At 41.8% G+C, this 18,469-nt stretch overlaps 1 protein-coding gene across 2 annotated transcripts in view; it reads left to right on the top strand.

The window, feature by feature from the left end:
- ABCA5 (ATP binding cassette subfamily A member 5) overlaps positions 1–18,469 on the top strand; it is a 1,411,043-nt gene that overhangs the window by 768,227 nt on the left and 624,347 nt on the right. For both annotated transcript variants that reach the window (XM_086930971.1, XM_086930972.1), the window contains exon 18: positions 16,383–16,502. In XM_086930971.1, the coding sequence (XP_086787097.1) occupies positions 16,383–16,502 (120 nt within the window). The remainder of the gene's footprint in view (positions 1–16,382; positions 16,503–18,469) is intronic.

Here is an 18,469-nt window from a genome sequence, read left to right as displayed (position 1 = left end):
CATTTTTTATGAATTGAGTTTTTCACTCTTGGTCTATAGCCACCTCCTATAGTGATTTTGTAATAACCCTTTTCTGTCCCTTCTGCTCATCCATGAAGTTATTTGTTTGTTGGATGCTTGAGCCCTTGGGTGTACCAGAGTAGTGGCTTTTAGTTCCATTTTTGTTGTTTCCATTTTGTCTAGAAGCATGTGAATTATAAGCAGTGTTTAACATTTCTTCAGTTAATGCTAGAAAAACTCATTGCCTTCTACTGGCACTCCCGTAGTAAATAGTGTCTTTCCATTCCCATTATGTACAGTCATGAAACCCCCATCCCATAACCCCCCTAGCCTTCATGCCATGCAGACCTTATGAAATTGGGATTTTTCCATTGTAAGTTGCAGCAACCCAGTTTAGCATAGCAGGTTATGTTATAATGTTGTTAATAAATGTATTATTGTACGCTGCCAGCAGTAATACCTATTGGTTTCTATTAAAAGTTATTGCTTTCAGTGTCCAGCACTTACTTCATCTGTCTAAGTGTTCTGTGTGTAATACTAAACCCCATTGGCTCAACACGGTACACACTGATGTTTGAGAGTTCATAAAACATGTGATCAACTAGCTCCCCACACTTCCTCCTTCAGCAGCCATTAGAATATTTGTCTTTACAGAGTTTTAAGACTGGACTTTCACCACATATGCTCTTTTATCAGTGACTTATTCTTGGTCCTGTTGTTCCCCCTTGACATTAGACTTGCTCCGTCAATGATGCGCTTCAGCAAATGTCTGGGGAAAAAACTTTTTTCACTATCATCCTACTGTCTTAGACTATATCCCTTCATCTTGTTTCTCTTTTAAAAAAAAAAAAATATTGAGCAAAGCAGTGGACAAACAGAGGATACAAACAACATTTGCATCGAGAATAATGCCTTTCAAGGGTTTTTAACAGCTTTGAGCGACATTGAGTAAAATCCAATTCATCATTATATATTCAAGACTACACATTTTTGTACAAATTCACAAATATACCACCTAAAAGTGCCAAATGCATTCTAATTCTAATACAATTTTACAATCACAGTATTAAGTGTCCATAGTTCAAGTGTAATCGGGCCTAAACTAGTAATACCAGTTCCTGGCACAAGAAAAAGAAGTTCACATGTCTGGCCGGAACTGTTAGTTCTCATAAAGTGTCTTGTGCTAAAGTGCTTAAGTGCTCAAGTATCTCCCAATCACAATACTCCACTAGACCTATTTCAAACCGTTGTATGTATCCAAAACTATTTGTACAATGGCAGATCCAAAATAGAATATTAATTTAACTGGCCTAAACTGGTAGTGTATATAAAGTGACTTGTGCTTAAGTGCATAATGTACCCCACTACTGTGAAAAGATAGAAAGTATAAAATGCATGATTACAAAAGGTTACCACAGCTCTTTTTTTCCCTAACACATATATATTTCAATTTTGACATATTGTTACTAAAAGAAAAAAAGAAATATTTCATTATTTCATGAAGTTTGAGAATTCGTTATTGTTATAATACTTCCAATTTTTATTACATTTTCTTGTGGATCCCACTCTTTTGGCATAGGCCTCTTCAAAATTTTTAACCCGTCTCATTTTATTACTCCATTTAAAATAGGATGGTATCTCTTCGGACCTCCAGTTTTAGAGTATTAGGGAACGGGCCACCAAAGTGCAAATTGCCATATAAGATTCTTCTGCCCTAGACAAATCTCTTCTCTTAGTTTCTTAGTTGAAATGCCAAAGAGCGCGATCTCAGCTTTGGGTTCAATTACTTTATTAATATCCTGACTAATTGAGGAAAAGATTTTGGACCAAAAGTCAAACAATTTGGGACATGTATAAAAAGTATGGAGCCAATCTCCCCCTCCAGGAACTGACATCTAAAACATCTATTCTCTACTCCCGAAAAACCCTTATTTAGCACTTTGGGAGTTAGATAGGCCAACCAACGCGATATAAAGGACATTCTCTTAAACTTGGCAGCGCAAAGAGTCTTGTTACCTAACTGGGCGATCCGTTCCCATTCCTGTCTTGAAAAGGAACAGTTAGTTTCCTGAGATATTTTAACCAGGATTTCGTCAACTAGGGGGGAGTCTTCACCCTTCTTCAGGTACTTATACCAGTTACCTATTCCCGTTAATCTTATTTTATACAAAGCAGTAGCCATCAGGGTTGTGCTTGGCAATATATTATATTTATTTATAAAATTAATAATCTGAAGGAATTCAAGAAATCCAGATTTTAACTTATTATCAGATCTTGCCATAATTTCCCGCCAAGTAATGAGTTCTGTGCTACAAAAAAAGGAAGCTAAATTTCCAAAGCCTAGATCTTTCCACTTTTAGAGTTGGTTCAACTGAATTTGAAGTCCCATACTCTTGCACTCCTCTAATTTCAAGTAATGGAATCCACCACCCCCTCCCTGCTTGAATAAAAATTGCAATCTGTAGGAAAAATCCTGAACAGTCTTATACCTGGTCGTTTTTGGTAATTTTGCTGTTTTCAAAAAGATCGGAACTTGAGAACCACCCCCCTGAATCATTTTTTCATAAAAAAATATGTCAAAAAAACCCTCTGCTTTCAATAAACATGCTGTGAGATCCATTATCGATGCCATGTAATACATTTGTATATTTGGTAGAGCTAGGCCCCCTTGTATAGTTTCCAACTGAAGTATAGCCAATGTCAACCTAGAAGCTTTTTTATTCCAGACAAAACCCCTGATCATGGAATCCATCTCTCTAAAATACTGCGAGTTAATCCTTAGCGGTACGTTCGAAAAAAGAGAAATCAATAAAGGAAGAATTGACATTTTTACCAAGGCCACACGGCCAATCAAGGTCAATGGCAATGAAGTCCATTTCTCTAACAAATTTTTGATTTTATTTAACGTTGTCGAATAATTCAAACTAAATAGTTGATCGAACCGATTGGAGACATAAATACCCAGGTATCTGATTGGTTATTTTTTTAAGGCTTGTGTTCTTAAATTTACAGGTAGAAAATTGCAATCCGAATTTATTACTAATACCTCGGTTTAGTTCTGTTTAATCTTATATCCAAATTTAATCTATCAGGAACCTCATTTGGTCCCAGCGATTACTCTGGGGACCCCTCTGGGATATAAAATAATTAGACTGGACCGTCCTGTCAAGACCGGCGGGGGGGAGCCATTATTTATAAGGATACCTCCACCGTCACCATCCTGGACCAATGCAGTACCAGTGATATTGAAATCCTGGTCTTCAAAATCAGCTCTCATTTGGAGACCAGTTGGAAGGGGGCATTGGTGTATCGTCCCCCGGGCCCTTGCACAGACGCCTCTACAATCCTTATGGAGACTCTGGCTCCCCATATTAGCATGGGAACAAACTTCCTACTCCTTGGAGACTTTAATGTCCATAGTGAACTGGTGGACAACGTAGAAGCCCAAACCTTACTGGCAGATCTAGCAACTTTAGGCTTCAAACAGTGCAATGAGGGCCCCACACATCGCGCTGGTCACACTCGCGACTTAATTTTGTCGAACTCTCACATGTTGACCTGTCATCCTCCTATACAGGTGGAGTGGACTGACCACTTCGTGATAGGTTTCTCCCTTCCCATACTGACAGAAGATCGCCCCCAACCTGCCCCTCTTTCTCTATGGCGCAGGCAGTGGCACAAGGTGTCCGTGGAGGCCTTTAGAGACATCTTTGTACCCCCGGACATTTCCACCTTGGATACCCCGGATATGGCTCTTTCCAAATACAATGCAGCCCTGAATACTGCTGGTAATCTTATCGCCCCTTTAAGAGTCTGTAATCAGCGGTCTAACCGCCGGCAGGAATTATGGTATTCTGATCTACTGCGTGCAGAAAAGAAAGTATGCAGGAAGTTGAAGAAGACCTGGAGAAACTCCCATACTGTAGCAGATACATTTCGCTACCACTCTGCCATGAGATCTTACCCTAGAAACATCAGAGCTGCTCGTAAAAACCATATTATTTCCCAACTGACTGAGGCAGGCAATGACCCGAAAATACTTTATCAGGTCCTCCGAACCTTCACTAAGCCTGTAGCTTGTGAAAGTCCAGAGACTGTGTCCCAACAACTGTGTGATGACACTGCTGGGTTCCTCTTGAATAAGATCGACTCATATCTACCAAAAAATTGCCCAATCGAGTATTTTGGTCGATACTAGTGATTCCTTCCTAAGCCCTCAGCACGAGACTGTTGAATCTGGCCCCACTAAACTGTCCTGCATTCCTGAGATCAGTTTGGACGATGTTAATTCCCTGATCAGCACCATTAAATCGGGTTGCCCGGCGGACCTCGTTCCTGCCCGAGTGATGCATCTCATAGGAGGCACTCTTAGTCCAACTATCTACCAAAAAATTGCCCAATCGAGTATTTTGGTCGATACTAGTGATTCCTTCCTAAGCCCTCAGCACGAGACTGTTGAATCTGGCCCCACTAAACTGTCCTGCATTCCTGAGATCAGTTTGGACGATGTTAATTCCCTGATCAGCACCATTAAATCGGGTTGCCCGGCGGACCTCGTTCCTGCCCGAGTGATGCATCTCATAGGAGGCACTCTTAGTCCAACTATTCAGACCCCGATTAACCGCTCGTTATCTAAAGGTTTAGTTCCACTTGAGTGGAAAAATGCCCTTGTCAATGGCAAGCCCATTAGGAAAAACACCTCCGTCCCTTGGTCTGATATGCCCAACTTGAGGCCCATCTCCCTTTTGCCGTTTGTCGACAAACTGATGGAGAAACATGTCAACCTTCATTTCTCCAGTTTCATTGAGCAGGCCGAATGCCTGGACCATTCTCAATCAGGGTTCAGGCCAAAGTATAGTACCGAGACTGCTCTCCTTTCGGTCACGGATACTATACGTATGTCTCTGGACAGGGGTTTGTCCGTGGTGTTGGTGCTGTTGGACTTGTCCGCAGCATTCAACACCATATCACATGTCATTCTTCTAAGAAGACTAGAGGAGATTGGCTTGGAAAAATGTGCCCTGGCGTGGTTCACCAGCTTCCTCACAGACCGTACCCAGCAGGTGAATATGGGCACTTTCAGTTCCACTCCTTCCAAAATCACTAGAGGAGTCCCGCAGGGCTCCTGTCTCAGCCCTACGCTGTTTATTGTTTATGTTGCCTCTCTGGCCAGTATTATGAGGTCTTACAGGTTTGTACCCATATCATAAGCCGACGACACTCAGTTGTTGTTTACCTTTAAAACCTTCACCCCTGTGGTAAGGCAAGCCTTCTCGAGTGGCATGACGGCGGTCGCCAGTTGGATGGCCAACAACTTTCTCCAGTGTAACGTGGGAAAGTCAGAAGTCATGTTGTTAGGGGAAGCTAAAATCTTGTGGGCCCCTGACAGGTGGCCTACCAGCCTGGGAACGGCCCCCTCCCCTAAACAGGTGGTGAAAAATCTTGGGGTCCGCCTTGACCAAGACCTCACACTTGTACATCACGGTAGGGTCTTGTTTTCATGTCATCAGCCTCCTTCGGATTGTGTTCCCTCTCCTCCCCGACAGCTCGAGGAAGACCTTGGTTCAGGCTCTCGTGCTGAGTCGCTTGGACTATTGTAATGGTCTTCTCCTAGCGGCCAATGAGGGCGTTTTAAACAAACTCCAGGTAGTACAGAACACCGCAGCACGCCTGGTGACAAATGCCCCACCCAGAACTCCATCCCGGCCCCTGCTCAAACTGCTCCACTGGTTGCCCATTCGGAAACGTGTGGAATTTAAGACCTGCTGCGTGGTACACAAAAGTCTGCACAATCTAGGGCCATCCTACCTAGCTGACAAATTTGTCCATCATCGCCCCTCACTGAACCTGCGCTCCAGTAACCAGCTGTTACTGCAGGTTCCCCGAATCAGCAAGACCAGACAGGGAGGACATGCCCTTTCTGTGATGGGTCCACGACTGTGGAACAACCTCCCCCTTTCCCTTAGGCAGTGTACCAGCCACTCAATCTTCAGGAAGAGTCTTAAGACCACGCTGTTTCACTACTAGCGCCCCCCTCTCCTAGCACCCTTTCCGACAGCACTGCGCGGAGATACACCTCCGGGTGTGATTCCGGCGCGTTATAAACCCATAAATAAATAAATAAATAAATAGATATAGAACAATATCGTCGACGAATAGTGTGATTTTAGCCATTCCTGGTATTGGTGGCTTAATATCAACATTTCCCCGTATTCTTATCTTTTATCGGGCTCGATAAAAAAAGTGAACAGAAAAGGAGACATCGGACACCCTTTCCTGGTACCTCTATTAATGTTCACTGTCCCTATTGAGTTCGCGTTAACCACCACCCTTGCTTGTGCATTATGGTAAATATTTTTTAACATATTTACTATCCCCTCAGAAAACCCAAACTTTTACAAACCAATAAATAAAGCATCCCAATTCACTAGGTCGAAAGCCTTTTCGGCGTCGACCATTGAAATCAAAGTTGGAATATTATTATTAGATACATAGTCTAACGCCTGTATTAAATACCCGGTGTTTGAGGCCATCGATCTTCCCTGGACAAAGCCAGACTGGTCAGCATGTATTAATGCCTGGGCAATCTGGGAGAAGCGCTGGGCCCATATTTTCATCAAAATTTTAAAATCCGCATTAAGGAGGCTGATTGGCCTATACGAATTGACCTCTTTCTCATCCTTCCCTTTTTGGACAAAACTAACTATGATGGATTCCTTAAAGCTCGAGTGGACCAAACTAATAGCATTGAATAGTTTAGCCAAGAAGGGAGTCAGTTCTTTAACAAAAAATTTATAAAACTCAATTGGTCGGCCATCGGCTCCGCATGCTTTTGCCCCGGCAATTAATTTTACTATATCCCGAATTTCTAAATCTGATATTTCTCTCTCAGGTTTATTAGACAGATGGATAGAGACCACAGGGAGCAGAACTTCATCAAAATATTGGTGTATCTGATCCATCTCCACCGCATATGTCGTTGAGTATAACTGAGAGTAATGCTCCAAAAACACTCAAGCTATATCGTCCTTAACTCTGACTGTGTTTTTGGATCAATAATCTCCATAATTGTGGATTTCTCCTGTTTGGTTTTTGTCTGCCCTGCTAGCTTCTTACCCACCATTTGGCTCTCCTCTTATATCTTTTGCTGGTAGGTTTTAGAGCTGTGGATTTCCTCAATTAAAAAAAACTCTTTTAAAGCGGCTTTAGCCCTTTCCAGTTGTAAAACAGCATCTGCTCCCTGAGGTAAAGTGCCTCTAGAAATTAAAGCATTTGACACGTCCAACTGAAGTTTATTAATCTTGTTGCGCCTCTCTCTCGTCTGCACGGCAGCTCATGCTATCATACAATCTCTAATGGCTGCCTTGAAACCTCCCCAGACCGAAAAGATTTCAGCTGTGCCCTAATTCCGATTAAAGAACTCCTGTATCCATTCCCTAGTTGAAGCCACCCACATAGCGTCTTGGAGGAGCAACGATCCATCTGCCACCTCGATTGAGCCTTCACTTCTCCTTCGATCTCAAACTCGACTGCAACTAAAGAATGTTCAGAAAAGGGATTGATCCTTATAGAGGTGTCTAAAACCCTTAGGGACCGTGAGCTAAGGATAAAATCAATCTGCGAGGCTGTGTGAAATTGGTTGGAATAGCATGTAAATTCAGCCGCGGAGAAATTGCAGAACGGCCATTGGTCTATTAGTGAATGCTCCTGCTTTAGGGCTTCTCTAGAACTTTCCTAGTCTGAGGTTTCAACTCTTTTTTGTTTTTATTTGAAGTAGCTTTCTTCAAATCTTGAATAAAGTTGAAATCTCCAGCAACTACAATCTTACCCGGGATCCCTCTGAGCAATTCGGAAATCCTGAGTAATGGGATAGTATCGTCAACTATAGGACCATAATAATTTATGAGATTTAACGTTGTCCCATTCAACTTAGCCTCGACCATCCATCGCTCATACGGTTCTCTCCTAATTTGCCCGAATTCCCAGGGAAGATTGCGGCTAAAATATATTGCCACCCCTCTTATAGCTAGCCCAGCAGAAGCAAAAAATACGTGGGAGAAATACCTGGGAAGATACAATTTGGGAAACTTCGTCTTCAAATGGGTTTCCTGAAAGAACAGGACCTGTGGGGAACGGGAAACTAACCACCTAATTATCGCTCCATATTTTGACTTATTTAATATCCAATTGACATTAACAGATAAAATACCACACCTAATAATCATTGTTGTTCCCCTTCTTTTCAAACCTAACCATAAACGTATACCGCTAATTCTCGATTTTCTTAACTAGTGCACCACTGCTACTGCTCATTTTACACCTAAACCTTTTAACCCCCCTAACCCTTCTCCAGCACCCCAACCTCCCCCAACCCTCCCGCAAGAGGTGATCCCCCTGCTTCCCCACACACTTCACCTCTTACCCTCCCCATCTACTTTTAAGGGTGCCATGTAATTGCACCCAGGTTAACCCTCGCCCCCGTGATATTTTGTATCCTATAATTAATCAAGCTAAATATAGCAGCCTTTACAAACTTACTTACAAACGTACTAAATGTTTTTTTTTTGGGTTTGTTTTTTCATCTTTTCTTTCTCCAAATCCTAGCAAGTGACAAAAAACGCAAACCCCCCTCTTCACTCCTTTCAGCTAGAAACCAGATGTCAACCACCTTACTGAGGTCCTGACATTTCCTTGAGGAGCTCCTGTGCATCGTCTATGTTGGTAAACATGTGGAACTTTCCTTTAACAAGGACGCATAGCTTAGACGGTTGGGCAATAGATGCCTGCGCTCCTTGTGCCTTGAAAAGAAAAAGCAATTTAACAAATTCCTTCTGTCCCCAGTCTGGAAAAAACCTACAGTTTGACGTTTCATTTACTGGAAACTGCTTTTGTTGTATAGCCCTAGTAAGGATATTTTCCTTAATCCGGTAATCTGAAAAATTGACTAGTATCGTACGTGGACCACTTGAACTTAGTAAAGGATGAAACGGGACCCTATGGGCCCTTGTAATAGTCAAATCTCCACTGAAATCCGGAAGAACCTTTTTTTTAATAAAATACTTCACCCATTGCGGTACCTGAGCTCCCTTCACCCTCGCTGGTACACCCACATTGCGAAGATTTGATCGCCGCAGGTGGTTTTCCAACTCCTCAAGTTTATTTTCTAGTATAAGTTTATCCTTGTTAACGTCACACACTTAAGTGAGCAGTCCCGACATCTGATCCTCCAACTGAGAGATCCGCGACTCTGCTTCCTGTACTGCTTCAAGTGTAATCGGGCCTAAACTAGTAATACCAGTTCCTGGCACAAGAAAAAGAAGTTCACATGTCTGGCCGGAACTATTAGTTCTCATAAAGTGTCTTGTGCTAAAGTGCTTAAGTGCTCCAGTATCTCCTAATCACAATACTCCACTAGACCTATTTCAAACCGTAGTATCTATCCAAAACTATTTGTACAATGGCAGATCCAAAATAGGATATTAATTTAACTGACCTAAACTGGTAGTGTATATAAAGTGTCTTGTGCTAAAGTGCTTGAGTGCATAATGTACCCCACTACTGTGAAAAGATAGAAAGTATAAAATGCATGTTTACAAGAGGTTACCACAGCTCTTTTTTTCCCTAACACATATATATTTAAATTTTGACATATTGTTACAAAAAAAATATATATATATATTTCATTATTTCATGGAGTTTGAGAATTCGTTATTGTTATAATACTTCCAATTTTTATTAAATTTTCTTGTGGGTCCCACTCTTTTGGCATAGGCCTCTTCAAAAATGTTAACCCGTCTCATTTTATTACCCCATTTAAAATAGGATGGTATCTCTTCGGACCACCAGTTTTAGAGTATTAGGGAACGGGCCACCAAAGACTTTGCCATATAAGATTCTTCTGCCCTAGACAAATCTCTTCTCTAAGTTGAAATGCCAAAGATCTCGGCTTCGTGTTCAATTACTTTATTAATATCCTGACTAATTGAGGAAAAGATTTTGGACCAAAAGTCAAACAATTTGGGACATGTATAAAAAGTATGGAGCCAATCTCCCCCTCCAGGAACTGACATCTGAAACATCTATACGCTTTGGGAGTTAGATAGTCCAACCAACGCAATATAAAGGACATTCTCTTAATGTTGGCAGCGCGAAGAGTCTTGTTACCTAACTGGGCGATCCGTTCCTATTCCTGTCTTGAAAAGGAACAGTTAGTTTCCTGAGAAATTTTAACCAGGATTTCGTCAACTAGGGGGGAGTCTCCACCCTTCTTCAGGTACTTATACCAGTTACCTATTCCCGTTAATCTTATTTTATAGAAAGCAGTAGCCATCGGTGTTGTGCCTCGCAATAAATTATATTTATTTATAAAATTAATAATCTGAAGGAATTCAAGAAATCCAGATTTTAACTTTTTATCAGATCTTGCCATAATTTCCCGCCAAGTAATGAGTTCTGTGCTACAAAAAAGGAAGCTAAATTTCCAAAGCCTAGATCTTTCCACTTTTAGAGTTGGTTCAACTGAATTTGAAGTCCCATACTCTTGCACTCCTCTAATTTCAAGTAATGGATTCCACCACCCCCTCCCTGCTTGAATAAAAATTGCAATCTGTAGGCAAAATCCTGAACAGTCTTATACCTGGTCTTTTTTGGTAATTTTGCTGTTTTTAAAAAGATCGGGACTTGAGATCCACCCCCCTGAATCATTTTTTCATTAAAAAAAACATGTCAAATAAACCCTCTGCTTTCAATAAACATGCTGTGAGATCCATTATCGATGCCATGTAATACATTTGTATATTTGGTAGAGCTAGGTCCCCTTGTATAGTTTCCAACTGAAGTATAGCCAATTTCACCCTAGAAGCTTTTTTATTCCAGACAAAACCCCTGATCATGGAATCCATCTCTCTAAAATACTGTGAGTTAATCCTTAGCGGTACGTTCGAAAAAAGAGAAATCAATAAAGGAAGAATTGACATTTTTACCAAGGCCACACGGCCAATCAAGGTCAATGGCAATGAAGTCTATTTCTCTAACAAATTTTTGATTTTATTTAACATTGTCAAATAATTCAAACTAAATAGTTGATTGAACCGATTGGAGACATAAATACCCAGGTATCTGATTGGTTCTTTTTTTAAGGCTTGTGTTCTTAAATTTACAGGTAGAAAATTGCAATCCGAATTTAATACTAATACCTCGGTTTTGTTCTGTTTAATCTTATATCCAAATTTAATCTATCAGGATGTAGATATAGAACAATATCGTTGGCGAATAGTTTGATTTTAGCCATTCCTGGTATGGGTGGCTTAATATCAACATTTCCCCGTATTCTTATTGCTAGGGGCTCGATAAAAAAAGTGAACAGAAAAGGAGACATCGAACACCCTTTCCTGGTACCTCTATTAATGTTCACTGTCCCTATTGAGTTCGCGTTAACCACCACCCTTGCTTGTGCATTATGGTAAATATTTTTTAACATATTTACTATCCCCTCAGAAAACCCAAACTTAAACAAACCAATAAATAAAGCATCCCAATTCACTAGGTCGAAAGCCTTTTCGGCGTCGACCATTGAAATCAAAGTTGTAATCTTATTATTAGATACATAGTCTAACGTCTGTATTAAATACCCGGTGTTCGAGGCCATCGATCTTTCCTCGACAAAGCCAGACTGGTCAGCATGTATTAATGCCTGGGCAATCGGGGAGAAGCGCTGGGCCCATATTTTCATCAGATTTTTAAAATCCGCATTAAGGAGGCTGATTGGCCTATACGAATTGACCTCTTTCTCATCCTTCCCTTTTTGGACAAAACTAACTATGATGGATTCCTCAAAGCTCGAGGGGACCAAACTAATAGCATTGAATAGTTTAGCCAAGAAGGGAGTCAGTTCTTTAACAAAAAATGTATAAAACTCAATTGGTAGGCCATCGGCTCCGCATGCTTTTGCCCCAGCAATTAATTTTACTATATCCCGAATTTCTAAATCTGATATTTCTCTCTCAGGTTTATTAGACAGATGGATAGAGACCACAGGGAGCTGAACTTCATCAAAATATTGGTGTATCTGATCCATCTCCACCGCATATGTCGTTGAGTATAACTGAGAGTAATGCTCCAAAAGCACTCCAGCTATATCGTCCTTAACTCTGACTGTGTTTTTGGATCAATAATCTCCATAATTGTGGATTTCTCCTGTTTGGTTTTTGTTTGCCCTGCTAGCTTCTTAACCACATTTGGCTCTCCTCGTATATCTTTTGCTGGTGGGTTTTAGAGCTGTTGATTTCCTCAATTAAAAAAAACTCTTTTAAAGCGGCTTTAGCCCTTTCCAGTTGTAAAACAGCATCTGCTCCCTGAGGTAAAGTGTCTCTAGAAATTAAAGCATTTGACACGTCCAACTGAAGTTTATTAATCTTGTTGCGCCTCTCTCTCGTCTGCACGGCAACTTGTGCTATCGTACAATCTCTAATGGCTGCCTTGAAACCTCCCCAGACCGAAAAGATTTCAGCTGTGCCCTAATTCCGATTAAAGAACTCCTGTATCCATTCCCTAGTTGAAGCCACCCACATAGCGTCTTGGAGGAGCAGCGATCCATCTGCCACCTCGATTGAGCCTTCACTTCTCCTTCGATCTCAAACTCGACTGCAACTAAAAAATGTTCAGAAAAGGGATTGATCCTTATAGAGGTGTCTAAAACCCTTAGGTACCGTGAGCTAAGGATAAAATCAATCCGCGAGGCTGTGTGAAATTGGTTGGAATAGCCTTTAAATTCAGCCGCGGAGAAATTGCAGAACGGCCATTGGTCTACTAGTAAATGCTCCTGCTTTAGGGCTTCTAGAACTTTCCTAGTCTGGGGTTTCAACTCTTTTTTGTTTTTATTTGAAGTAGCTTTCTTCAAATCTTGAATAAAGTTGAAATCTCCACCAACCACATTCTTACCCGGGATCCCTCTGAGCAATTCGGAAATCCTGAGTAATGGGATAGTATCGTCAACTATAGGACCATAATAATTTATGAGATTTAACGTCGTCCCATTCAACTTAGCCTCGACCCAGATCCTTTGCCCATACGGGTCTCTCCTAATTTGCCCAAGTTCCCAGGGAAGATTGCGGCTAAAATATATTGCCACCCCTCTTTTAGCTAGCCCAGCAGAAGCAAAAAATACGTGGGAGAAATACTTGGGAAGATACAATTTGGGAAAATTCGTTTTCAAATGGGTTTCCTTAAAGAACAGGACCTGTGGGGAACGGGAAACTAACCACCTAATTATCGCTCCATATTTTTACTTATTTAATATCCATTTGACATTAACAGATAAAATACCACACCTATTAATCATTGTTGTTCTTCTTCTTTTCAAACCTAACCATAAACGTATACCGCCAATTCTCGATTTTCTTAACTAGTGCACCACTGCTACTGCTCATTTTACACCTAAACCTTTTAACCCCCCTAACCCTTCTCCAGCACCCCAAACCCCCCAACCCTCTCCCAAGAGGTGATCCCCCCTGCTTCCCCACACACTTTACCTCTAACCCTCCCCTGCTACTTTTAAGGGTGCCATGTAATTGCACCCAGGTTAACCCTCGCCCCTTGTGATATTTTGTATCCTATAATTAATCAAGCTAAATATAGCAGCCTTTACAAACTTACTATATTCATTTTTTTTTGGTTAGTTTTTTTCATCTTTTTTTTCTCCAAATCCTAGCAAGTGACAAAAAACGCAAACCCCCCTCTTCACTCCTTTCAGCTAGAAACCGGATTTCAACCACCTTACTGAGGTCCTGACATTTCCTTGAGGAGCTCCTGTGCATCGTCTATGTTGGTAAACATGTGGAACTTTCCTTTAACAAGGACGCATAGCTTAGACTGTTGGGCAATAGATGCCTACGCTCCTTGTGCCTTGAAAAGAAAAAGCAATTTAACAAATTCCTTCTGTCACCAGTCTGGAAAAAACCTACAGTTTGACGTTTCATTTACTGTTTGTATAGCCCTAGTAAGGATATTTTCCTTAATCCGGTAATCTGAAAAATTGACTAGTATCGTACGTGGACCACTTGAACTTAGTAAAGGATGAAACGGGACCCTATGGGCCCTTGTAATAGTCAAATCTCCACTGAAATCCGGTAGAACCTTTTATTTAATAAAATACTTCAGCCATTGCGGTACCTGAGCTCCCTTCACCCTCGCTGGTACACCCACATTGCGAAGATTTGATCGCCGCAGGTGGTTCTCCAGCTCCTCAAGTTTATTTTCTAGTATAAGTTTATCCTTGTTAACGTCACACACTTTAGTGAGCAGTCCCGACATCTGATCCTCCAACTGAGAGATCCGCGACTCTGCTTCCTGTACTCTGCCCGGAAGGCATGTGACTGCCTCCTCTATTTTATTTAATCTGGAATGCAGAGAAGCGATTTCGTTCTCTTGAGACTGCTTCATAGCTCTAATCTCTTCAAGGATAAGGTTGAGCAACGTTTTATATTCCAATTGTTTAGTAGCCTCAGTCTCTACTGCTGGACCCTCAGTTAGAGCATTCAAAAATGTCATATCATGCTCAGGAAGAGGAATTTGCTGGCTTTGTATGTCCTGTTTTTGAGCAGGAAGGTCCAGATTGATCTTGTTTGATATCTGCTCTTCACCTGGATAGGCAAAACCGGAGGCAGAACTGAAACTTGCAACACCAAATTACTGCAAGATGGAGAGGCCGGATTTGGCATGTTCGATTCCAATTCTTACGGCAGCGTAGTAAAGGTTGAGCTTGGGCTTAAAGGTGAAGGTAGCGAATTTTGATTGTGTAAAGTACCTGGCACCACCATGGAAAATTCTGGAGCTGACTGACCTAAACCCAACGGAAACGGGTCGGGAGAGGTGAGATCAGGAGCAATGTTCTGAGATGGAGATAGATTGGGCTGCAGGGGGGTAGGCTGTACAACTTTTTTCGCAAACAAGGTTAAATCCTATCTACCTCCTTCCTCCTTTTTGCCCTTTGAAGATGCTTCTATCTGCTCTGCAACGTCTCCTGATTCACTAGCAGATGTTGTGTGTGTGGGGGGGTTTAGCTTCCATACGCATCCTAGGAGACTCTGTTGTTGCTTCCAGCGTTAGCTCCCCCTCTTCTGAGCTCTCAAAGCTGGAATTCTGCCGATGAGGCTCCCCTATTTTACTACCTCCCGCTGCCAGATTTTTATTCTGTGCCTTAGCCAACCGTGTTTTTATTTTGAAGGCCGATGGCCATATCCCCTCTGGATAGCAACCGACCCAATTTATCGAGCCTCCCCATGTTAACCCAATCAATCCAACTTTAATCGTCAAGAAGAGCCAGCGGGCATGCAGCGACAATACCACTCCAATGTCCAATGCCCAATGTCCAAGAGCCTTGTATTACCAATCAGCAAAACCTTTTTTTTCCTTTAACTTTGCTTCATCTAACAGCGCCAATTGTTCGTTCGTTTTTACTGGTATATTCGCTGCACGTTTAATTATTGCACTTTACTGCACTTTATGCCCCTTTTATATCTCTTTAGAGGCATACCTTGCGACCTTATTTCTCCTGCCCCTCCTCACCTGTTGGCCTCTCTCCCGTTCTACCGCTTCAGGGCCTCCGGTCCAGCAAAGCCCCGACCGCCTCCTCTGCCGCAGGTCCCCTGTTAGCCTCTAACTGGCTCTATTCAGACATCTTTTAAATCTCCGCCCAACTTCTGTGTTTTACTGCCGTATCAATAAAACATTCTCGATGGCCTTTTTCTTCCCGACCTCTCCACTGCCGCCGCCACGCTTGTATCAAAATGCCGTTTCTTCTGTAACCAGCCGGGTCACACCAGAAGCATTGTTCGAAAAAAGGGCAGCCGCCTCTTTTCTCTACTTCCCGCCGCGGCTTATAAGTTTCAAAAATGCGGCATTTGCGGTCATCGCTGGAGCGGTCCCGGCATACACGCTATTCAGGTAAACGCTGAGACATCACGGGGGCGTGGTCACCTACAACTATCCGGAGGCTTGGTTCTCCGGCATAGCCTGCTGCCCCGCAACCTCATTATCTGGTTTCTCACCCCACTGTGATGCTGTTTCTTGTTTATTTGTACCTATGTATTTTCTTTGAGTTCTCATTGTATAGGTTTCTGCATGATTGTCTGTTCTCACATGTTGGCTTTGTATCCTGTTGCTATGTAGAATGGTCAAACACCTTTTAGGGATAGTTTCCCTCTTTATAAATTCAGCCAATTAAATCAAATAAAATAATTGGTACTTTTTGCTTCCAGACCCAATGATTTATCTACTACACCTTGTTTTCCATAAACCCTCCCAAGGGTTGTTGCATACAATGGGCAAGGAATACTGTGATGAACAAATACCTTTTGTAAAATTATCAAAAATGTGTTTTTCAGGGCTATTTTCAGATCTGGATGGCCACAGGGACCTTGGAGTCATTAGTTACGGAGTCTCAATGACCACCTTGGAGGATGTCTTCCTGAAGTTGGAAGTAGAGGCAGAAATTGATCAAGCAGGTAATACATACTCCTATTTCCTTCATCGAGAAGACAACAGTAATCTTTATTTGTGGCAATGAAAGATGTCTTTCTTTTTGTGTAAGTTTTCAAAACTGGTACAACCCTCCTGACCAAGTTGCAGTCAATTGGAATATGGGATTCCAACTAGTTTGCCGAAATGAACAGTGGTTGCAGTCTACATCATATGTTCTTTCTGTTCTTCTGTTCCATGACGCAGTTAATGAAAAGAAAATATGTTCTGCAGTTTGTATTATACAGGTATGTAGAAGTAATTATTGTCTGCTAACCGAAAAGGATACACTAGAACTATAGTTTTAATGCAACTCAGTTTTTTTGTTCATCTCATTTTTCTTTCTTTTTACACCGGATCCCAACTTTTTGTACTTTTCCCCCTCTCAGACCTATGTTCTCCCTTTCCCACCTTTACATTTGCCCACCATTTCCCCTTCCACTCCTTCTGCTGTCTCTTGCTTTTTCTCCTACATCCAATGAGAAGAAAGAGGACAATCAGACAGTGCATATATCAATGGCTGCCAGACAGGTAGCATCATCAGGACACACCCGTGAATAACTCTGAGCCATCTACACACATTGACCCCAACCTGCTCTCCTCACAAATTTCCTACGTATACCTCAAGCATGTATCCGACACATCATTTCATAAACTTTGATGCCCATATTCACACCAAAAATGACCTATCAATCACCACAAGGTAAGGATGATGCAAACTGATAACAAGGTAATAACCATGCTAAGACACAACACTTTATACCCCAGATAAGGGAGCTCGATCTGCAGTGCAGACACGGTTCCCATGCTTATACTATTTATGACAAAGGAGACCAAGAACACGCTAAAAGCTGAAGCTCCCATGACTCTCAATGCACAGAAGCCTTGTCAAAAGTTCCTAACAAGAAAATAAAAACCTTCTCAATCTCATTGACCCAGAACACATTCTGACTTCTTATTCACCACACAGTACCAGAAATGTCCTGCCTTTCCAGCAAATGTCCCTGTTTCATAAACAGGTGTGACAAATAGTAACACTTCACCCTGGACCCACTCTTAACAATGCCCACCTGGCCTCCCTTCAACACATACCATTGTGCTTGTCAATAACTAAAAACTTGTTACCAGACCACCTTAATAATACTCAACATGCAACAGCCAAATATAATTATCACTCAGATTTTACCTCTTATGGTGGAACTTGGGACTTCTGTATGATTCCTGCTAATGCCTCTTCTACCCCAAGTTGTACACAAAAACATTTGTATTGACCAGGCTCAAGTCATTCTAGTGGCCCAGATTTGGTAAGGAGAGTGTGGTATCTTTGGCATGAGCATGTATCCAGGCTGTTCAGTCTGCCCCTCGGGTAGGATCTGCTGTTGCAGCAACGGGGCAGGGTCCTGCACCCAGGCCTTAACAATCTACACTTTCATGCTTGGAGATTGAGCAGCAACAGCTGAACACCTTCGACCTTCCTCTTGAGGTGGTTGATGATATCTTGACAGTATCCCTCGACGTATATAGTATATGTATAAGCATGTGATTGGGACATATTTGTGACTTGGTGTAGCTCAAGGTAAATTGACTCCCTCCAGGCAAAGTTAACTGACATGTTGTTGTCTGTTTTGTATCTCGCCCAGCAAGGCTCTGTCTGTGCACAGTTAAAGAGTATCTTTTAACTTGTTTGCAGTTGCCAATCAGCCCTCAATATTTAAATCACCTGTTGTGATGCCTTTTTTGAAAGGACTGAAATATTTGCTTGCTCCCTCTCTCATTGTCATGTCACAAGGAGACCTTAACTTGGTTCTCACATATTTGATGTGTATTCTTTTTGAACCTCCTTACGGCTGTCCCTTGTGACTCCTCACCTCCTAAACAGTGTTCCTTGTTGCTATAACATCGGCACAACGTATTAAGTGAAATTTAAGTTCTCTTTATCAACCCACCATATGCC

The sequence above is a fragment of the Lissotriton vulgaris genome, chromosome 7 (assembly GCF_964263255.1).
Source record: "Lissotriton vulgaris chromosome 7, aLisVul1.2, whole genome shotgun sequence".
NCBI lineage: Eukaryota > Metazoa > Chordata > Amphibia > Caudata > Salamandridae > Lissotriton > Lissotriton vulgaris.
Note: the sequence above shows the minus strand (reverse complement) of the source record. Positions and strands in the feature narration are given on the sequence as shown.